Source organism: Triticum urartu, chromosome 6 (genome assembly GCF_003073215.2).
Source record: "Triticum urartu cultivar G1812 chromosome 6, Tu2.1, whole genome shotgun sequence".
Classification (NCBI taxonomy): Eukaryota; Viridiplantae; Streptophyta; class Magnoliopsida; order Poales; family Poaceae; genus Triticum; species Triticum urartu.
Window position 1 is genome coordinate 45,871,019 of NC_053027.1, and position 8,768 is coordinate 45,879,786.

At 46.0% G+C, this 8,768-nt stretch overlaps 1 protein-coding gene across 1 annotated transcript; it reads right to left on the reverse strand.

Annotated features, from left to right (window-relative positions):
- Positions 1 to 231: 231 nt before the first annotated feature.
- On the reverse strand, positions 232 to 1,398 carry LOC125517169. The gene is made up of 2 exons (XM_048682357.1): positions 929 to 1,398; positions 232 to 512 (listed from the first exon to the last, which is right to left on the reverse strand). The coding sequence occupies exons 1-2, from the start codon at positions 1,294 to 1,296 to the stop codon at positions 467 to 469; spliced, it is 414 nt and encodes a 137-aa protein (XP_048538314.1). The 5' UTR covers positions 1,297 to 1,398; the 3' UTR covers positions 232 to 466.
- Between the last annotated feature and the right edge of the window lie 7,370 nt (positions 1,399 to 8,768).

The following is an 8,768-nucleotide window of genomic DNA, read 5'->3' on the forward strand; positions in this document are numbered from 1 at the left end:
AGCACACCGGAAAGTTCTGGAAATCGTAGGGTAGTGCATGCATGTGCGAACTAGAGTGGGCACTTTTATCACTTATATGTTTGTAGCGCCAGGCCCAGGCGCTAAGCGAATCCGCGGGGAATATACTTATTTTGTCACGCCTTGTGTGATTCAAAAGAGGAAAGGACTGCAGAGACATAAGAGACCACACGCTCGTTTCTGAACCACACAATTCATTATTTCGTTGCCGGTTACATTGTCCACTACACACATACACACACAGATACTCCTCCCCTAAGCACGCACCCCTAGAAGGGACAGGGACAATGGTTCTACGAAGGACTCATGCATGCTTTCAAGGTAAATATATTTACAAGACGAGGGCGACCCGACAGTATTTGAACTCCACCGTAAGCTCACAACTTGGCAAACTCCATGCGTTTGAATGCATCACAAAAGCATATCCCGTAGTGATTCAGAGCTTGGGCTACACCGGTGGCGGCAGCATGGGTTCACCCGGAGCTGGGTTGATTCTGCAGACAAAAAGAGAAAATGCATTTTATTTGCAGTACACAAACATATACAGTACTATATGCATATGGGACATGAAGACATGCATGCTACTCTTTTCATGGCTACAGAAGTGACGCCTATGAAGGCGATGTCACCGTCCATGAGTGAGGACTAACGTCACATGGTGCATGGTGGCTTGGAGGAGCACAAGAGCGCGCCGTGGGGTGGCGGACATGGGGCGTACGACGGCGGGGCACAGCGGCATGGACGAGGACGGCGAGCGGCACTGTGCGGTCGATCGAAGTTGACACGCTGCGCCGCACGGCCGGTCACGTCGAATGTTTGACGCCGAGCGCGGGCGGATACGGCGGCGACGCAGTACTATTCCATCGACATGCATGGTGCATGGAAGACAAGTAAAGACGCCACGGCATACCTGCCCTGCTCGAAGAAGGCGGAGAAGGCACCGATCCCCGTCGCCGCGGCGATGAACCACACGAGCAGCGCGACGTGGAGGGTGAGGCCGGCCGTGCCCATGACCATGTAGGCGAAGGAGAAGGTGAGCAGCGTGGTGAGAGTCCACACCGACGCCTTGAGCCGGTTCCGCCACGCCGATCCCGCCGCCGCTCTGCTGTAGAGCCAGAGGCAGCAGAAGAGCAGCACCAGGTCGGCGTAGGAGGTGACGACGAAGGCGACGATGGCCGCGTCGCCCATGGAGTGGTACACCGCCATGACGGAGTTGAAGGTGAGCAAGGTCAACAGCAGAGCAAGGTACACCCAAGAGAAGCCGCCTGACAGCAGCATATCTAACTTTGCTTCCTCAATTTGAATGTACTACCACCAGAGACTAGATGCACCCGATAGAGTGACTACAACCAGAGGCTAGATGCGAACGATAAGCTTGAGTTAGAGTGGTCTTGGTTTGAGATGAGGGTTCAGTAGAGAAGGGGTCCGTGGGCTTATATAGCCTCAAAAAGGTAAACGTTCGGCCATCATGTTGCTGTGAATTTGCATTTCTTTTTTTTCCTACATGAAGTGTATTAGCGCATTTATTAATGGAAAGCAAAGCAGGTTGCAGCCAAGACACTGCATGCGACCCACACCCGTCCACGTCTCTCAACAGGCCCCGCCCCCCTTTTGCCTCGCTTTTTCCTCCACCCCTCCATCGTGCGAGCCAGCCTCGGAGGCCAACGATCATCGAACGCGTATGCAACGCACTGACCGGCGAGACTACGATCATTCCTACTCGTATATCTCTCATGTTTGGTGCGAAAATAGGCACTCCCACGAAGACAAAATAAGCCATGATCATATATATCTCTTCTTCTATTTTTTTTCCTTTTTTTTCTTGCGTCGGTACTACACATAGAATATCCGGTGGAAACCGATGTGGCCAGCTCATAGAGCACCCGGTGCTACCATACTATACTCTCCCGGTCCGTCTTTATCGCAACACAGGACCGACCTGTCTTCGGGCGGGGTTGATCTTCTTCTTAGTTGTGATCATCAAGATGTTAAACCTCTTCATCTTTTTCCTCCTTCATGTCATAGTGCTTGACACATCCCTCCTACTTCTTCACCAATATGTCCTTGAATCTCTTCGTCATCTTGGTCGCTACTCCTTTTGCATTTAACTTCAACCAATAATACATGAAGACGAAGCTTTCATATCAGTGTTGGATAGCCGTCTCCCATATCTATGTCCACGGACGCGTCCACAGCTGGATAATGTGTTTCATTTGTAGCACAACCTAGCAAAATCTTTTTGGATCCTCGCTGGGTACAACTCAGCATGATAAACCGATAACTTTTAGTTCTACGGTTTGGCATTTCACGGCATTTTTACAGCGTTGAACACTGCACTGAATGCAAAGCTGATAGCTTTCTACTCTATTGGCTTGGTCACCACATACCTCACGTTGCTGTCTTAGGTTTTGTTTGCATGCTAGATTGCCCATTCGAACCAGCTCAATCCACCCCTCGTGGCTGCCCGGTAAAGAAGGGCCTAAAAGAACACGGCCGTGGCCGGCGGCGGTTGGGTTCCGTTGGCTTTATATCACATGGTCTCGCGTCCACACAATCCAAGCGAAAGGCGACGAGGCCACATGATCTTTGACCCAGCACGAGGCCCGTCCACTTTCTCCACACTCTCCCCACCTGAGAGTTTGATAGTGCTCCAGTATATTCTCATGCTATTGCTGCTGCTGCAATTTGATTAATAGTCTTATTCTTTCGTAATTCCATCCAGTAAGCATGGACGAAGCGGAGATGAACTGATCAGTAACTCAAACAAGGAACAGCAGATCTTTTGTCGACGGCGACCGGCCAGGCAACCTTTTTTGTGTGTTTATAAAGAAAAAAATGTTTAATAAAGATAAATAGAGAAATAAAAATGCGAGCAACCTTTAATATAATTCTGACACCTGTTCTGCAAGTTTTAGCTCTGAAAGTGACTTTTCCCATTAAGTTTAATCACCGATGGTGTAATTGACTCTTACCAGAAAGTAATGAGTTTGAACTTTCAAAGCAAGTTAAAAGGTACTCACCCACAAAAGAGCTTCTTGTCCTGGAAAGCGTGTCAATCAAAATGGACTACTTTGACTTAGTGAAGTGCTTTGATATTTTCTTTTTATCTAGTCTATCCATACTGCAATACCAGTACGAATTAGATATCTCTGCCAATTCCCAACAGCAGAATCTTACAGAAGCAATAACGGGCAATCATGAAAAGGTATCTCACTTGCTTGACACTCATTACTCAAAGTAGGGGGGAACCGATTTCATGAAAGGGCATCTCACTTGCTTGGTGCTCATTACCCAAAGCAGAGATAGATTTAAATATTTCTACGAACAAAGCCAAGAGAAATCGTACCAGCCTACCAGGTACTTGTTCCCTGCTGCATGGCCGGTGAAATCGACAACACAACAGAACAATAATTAAATGCTTAGTTTTGTTAAAAATATTCGTATTTATATATCTAAGCCGTCGACACCTAACATTATCAAACTATAACAATCAGTATGCCACACTACACATTTATTTAATTATGTTTTTTACGGGTCATTTATTTAACTATGTTACAGTGAAACTTCAACGAATATATCACATCCATCTTAAATTAGTTTAGAAACACCCGTATTTAGACAAATATAAGACAAATAATTCGGGACAAAGGGAGTATCAACTAAGCAATGTCCCTAGCAGCTTTGCGTAGCCGCTCCACGCAGCAGGCTACTCCAACCGCGGCCACTCTGGCTCTGGCGACCACAACCTTTGCTCGTGCTCTGATCAGGTTGTTTAGACCATCTTCCACGTTAATCATGGATCTGGCATCGCCATCCACAATAGTTGGAGGAGAGAGACGAAATTAAGACCTCGTTGCGCACTTCAGGAAACTTTGTGAGATTATGCTATGATGCAGCTATGACAATATGAAATCTAATATAAATAGTTTTCTTTGGAGAGAAATCTAATACAGAGGCCTATACAGAGGATGCAAATGTAGTCAATACAGAGGCCTGGATGTGCACGGTGGCCTGCTCATAGGCCCTAGCTAGCTTCGTCTGCTATTAACGACTCGTGGAAGGAGGTTAAGAATAGGGTCGTCATAAGCGGGGTAACTTTTCATATATCAAAAGTTGTTGAGGCTGTGCTCAATACAAAATCGTTAAACCGCAGCCAGTGTTGAGACAATGTTGGTCGCTGATCAGATCTTTTGGTGCTCAGAATTTGATTGCTGATGGTTACAACTCACTAGGTACTGAGTGCTATGGAGAGCACATGGCTAGTCTCGCTTTGAAAGGCTACGCACCGGAGTATCCATATATGAAAATGTTCAGTTCCAGTCATCCTGCAGCTAGCCCACGATATGCTCCTTGGTTGCTGCAAGTTAACAAATCCAACTTGGCATAGTTAACACCATGATCACAGAATAGGGCCAGTACATGATTCACAAAAAGTGCACATTGCAAGAAAGTAATGACTTTTTTTTAGGGAAGAAAGTAATGACTTTGAACGTTCAAAGTACTAAGCTAAAAGGTACTCAATCACAGAAGAGCCTCTTGCCCTGGAAAGCGTGTCAATTAAAATGAACTACTTTGAGTTAGTGAAGAGCTTTGCTATTCATTCATCTAGTCTATCCATGCTCCAAAATCCCAATAGGAATTACACATGTCCCTCTGACAATTCCCAACATCAGAATCGCACAGAAGCACTAAAGGGCAAAGCGATCTTCCTGAAAAGGCAGCTCACTTGCTTGATACTCAAAGCATAGATAGGTTTAACTATTTCTATGTACGAAGCGAAGTGAAATCGTAACAGGTACTTGTTCCATCCGAAAGCAGCGACTGCGTGGCCGATGCCAAATCCTTCAGAGCTCATCGGCTCACATAAAACCAGTGAAATTGTTAACACAACAGAAAAATAATTAAATGCTTAGTTTTATTACATGAAAATATTTGTATATTTACATATCTAAGACATAGGTGCTTAACATTATCAAACTACATCAATTATGTCACCCTACACATCTATTATCACTGTCTCTATTACTTCAAAATAAGTAGGCTCCCCTTTTCTGCCAGGCAAATCTCTTCGTCAATCAATACGACCTCTCCCATCACGTCCCTCCGCCAATTTTTTTCGTCCAACCAGTTTTATTCCCACAACACACCACCCAATCACATTAATTTATTTACCTTTTGCAGCACTACTTCAGCTTCACCTTAATTAATTTAAATTTTTACAATAACGTGGAATTACACCGGTGTTTAATCAAATTAATTCACTTGTTTTGAGATGAAGAAAACTAAATAGGACAATCGTCTCGTCCACCGAACTGAGCATGTACATTAACATCAAGTTGTACAGTTACATAATCATCGTGGAGCGTGCCTACGAGAAATGACATCAATAGTACCATCCACGCGATTAGTAGGTGTGGAACGAGATGTAATTCTTCATCGACTTTTTCAACATGACACTGCATAGATAATTCATCGCTATATAACGACGCATCATCGTCTCCATGTGGTGCAATGCCCTGGCACTTGACCAGCAAAGGTCTTCATTAACGTGGTTTTCACCGACATTTTTGTCAACACATGATCACCGCGGCATCCACAAGATCGACACCTCCAACGTCCTTTGCAGGACGCATCATCAACTACTACCTCTGTTACGGTTTAGAAGGCGCGCTTGAAAATTCTCTGGGATCTAGGTGGTTATCTATTGGTTGTGAGATGGGCTAAAAAATAGCATTCACACTACGCATGCATATAGAAATAGTATATCGGAGTACTAATTAGGTAATAGAAATAAATGCAATGCGTCCTAAACCTTGTCTATTGTGGAAACGCACGCAAATTTAATTGTGCCTTCTAAACTGTGACGGAGGGAGTACAATAAAGACCATGTCACGACGACTTCATTGACCGCATCATCTACGACTGCAGGACTGCGTCGACATAACATCGCATTAGTCATGACCCCAACATAGCCATACGGTTCTTGCAAAATTGATGTGTGCTCAGTGGGTTCCTATGGTCCTGACAAAATCGATGGTCTCATCGCCGACGACACCCTCTGACATTCGCAAATTGCATCGTCCATGACTGCAGCCCTATCATCTACAACATATCACATTTTTTTGCACCTTCGGTTATGTGCGGCTTCATTATTTACGACGATTACACTAACGACTATCTTAACCACGACTACATCATCATGATCAGTTCGACATCGACATCAAATGCTACTATACAGCAACTCCACTCAATATGGTTCGCCTTGTTACTAACGTTCACGGCAGTTTCACTACGACAGCATGAGTGAGAGATACGGAAGGCGTGAGAAGGGGACACCATCACCGTCCTAGGTGCCGACCCATAAGCCATTAGAGACACAGTTGACGATGGCAAAGCGAAAAAGTCCACACCAGTTTAAGCAATCATCCGCTTTTGCTCCCACTACATTTGAGGGAGAATGTTAGAACAAGTTACTCCCTCCATTTTTATATACAAGGTCACTATGAAAAACACATTTTGCATCTATGCAAGGCCACCAACAATAATCGAGGCAAAAATTAATGATGTTTCCTCGTACTAGTAACCATAACTTAATTACTAGCATGCATGTAGTGGATGATAATAACACACTTACCTACTTCCTTTCTCACGGCAACTCAGTTTCCTCTAATGTGCATGCACCCTATTAATTAATCCGGTAAACGAGAAAACAAATTGGCTTGTAAAGCACACATTATTTTGTGTCTTGGTACCTGTAATTTGAGTTTGTAGCCTTATATATAAAAATGAAGGGAGTATTATAGATAAATACAACTTGTACTAAGATTGCTATAAGCAATGTATTGCATTGTACTCTAAGTCTTTCTCCCTAAATAATTTAGGCTTTCATAATTTCCAATATGGGCAACATCGGTCAATCTGGCTACGCACCCGAAGACACACACCCTCAAGATGAAAGCATTGTCGAGGTTGTCATCAAGCCTCATTGTTATCACTCCTTCGTGAGCCAGCGACTCTATCTTCACCATTGACCTCGCCACAACCGATGTCAGACCGTATGTCGACTGAAGCCAAACAATCGACCGCTGGCGCTGGTGACCAGACAACTACGAGTCTAACAACGAATCTTGCAGGAAAAAGGTATTGAGTCTACGCCGAGCAAGCCCCTACAAACGAACACCCATCACCTGCCGTCCTCACTGTCGAGGCACCTCCTTCGCAGATCCAACTCCTCAGGGACACGGTGAGGCGCAAGGGCTACTCAAAACACACCCCAAGATACCGACTACCGAACCCAAGTTACAACCCAGCTCCACCAAAAGTCAGTATCGTTGCCAAACAAGAGACCACGCCAACAATCCCATGGCCGCCGCCCTGGCATCCCCACAACAACCAGCAATCGAACTCGCAAGGCAAACACCAAGACGATGCATTTAGAAAGGACCAGAATATAAGATCTCCGCCATTGTTTGTTCGAGGAATTTGAGCAAGGGTTTCCCTCGGAATCCGAGAGAAGAGGGCATAGGCTCTTGAACGACGACACCTCCAAGGAGGTTAGCGCCCCCCGCAAGCATTGCCGTCATCGGCTCCGGTCCAGACGGAGCAACGTTTTCGCTCCAAGCAGCTACATAAACCTCCCCTCGAACTGGCTATGGAGGACCACCGACAGCCACAAAGCCAAGCACGGCAAAATATACCAGAGGTGGCGTGGTTTCAAGAGTGCTATACTAGAAAGTTCCGGAAAGTGTGGTGGTGTGCTGCATGTGCGAACTGGACTCGGCACCATCTATGTGTGCAGAGGTCAAGATAAAAATACAACAGCCACAACACCAGAAGCTAGCAATAGGGGCCGAAGCTCGTTATTTGGTTAATACGATGGTCGTATGCATCTTTCTGATGCAGAGGCCGGGGATTTCCCCCTTTTCGAAAAAAAAAACCATAAGCTAGCAATAGGGGCATACGTCTCCAAAACCCAAATACAGCAGATTAATTAAGCAAATCTGCAGCGAGCAAAGCAAATAGCATGTTAATAACGATGCAGTGATCACACGCTCGTTTCTGAACCGCACAATTCTTTTACTTTCTTGGCGGTTACATAACCACTACAGTTACGCATTTGAACCGGCAGAGACAAGGATAAATCAACGATTCTGAAGAGTCTCTAGACGCGCCTGCCGGCTCTTGCTTTCATGGTAAACTTAATTTGTACAAGATGAAGACGACTCAGCAGTATTTGAGCTCCATATTAACCCCACAACTTCACAAGCGTCGGAATCTCAAAGGCGTATTCCAATATTGTCCAGAGCTTGGGGCTACGCCGGTGGCAGCAGAATGGTTTCATCCGGTGGTGGATTGGTTCTGCAGCGAAAAAAACGAACATTTTCAGCCACAGTTAGGTACATATGAATGAATACACCGCATACTTTGTGCCACAGTTAATTTAGTTAACCAACTGTGCCCGGCCGGCACAGCCGCTTGGCATGTCGGCGGGTGCGGACGAGCGGCGTGTGACAGCATGCCACGGCATAGCGAGCGGCAAGAGTCGCGTGCGCGTGCGTCTGTGCCGTGAGCGACGCGCCGGGGCGCGGCGTCGAACGACATCAAGCGCAGCGGTTGTCGACGAAGTGTGTGCCGCAGCAGAGCACCTCAGCATGGATGGGGCAGTGCAGAACGACGTCGAACATGGGGCGGCGGCGGGTGTTAAAACTTAAGAAGCGGCGCGCAACGACAGGGTAGAGCTGCATGCAGTA

What these genes read in the sequence shown, in the direction of transcription:
- LOC125517169 (XM_048682357.1), bottom strand. Translation starts at nt 1,296, where the DNA reads ATGCTGCTGTCAGGCGGCTTCTCTTGGGTGTACCTTGCTCTGCTGTTG. An exon ending in GCCTTCTTCGAGCAGGGCAG is followed by an intron (nt 513 to 928) that starts GTATGCCGTGGC and finishes TTTTGTCTGCAG; the next exon opens with AATCAACCCAGCTCCGGGTG.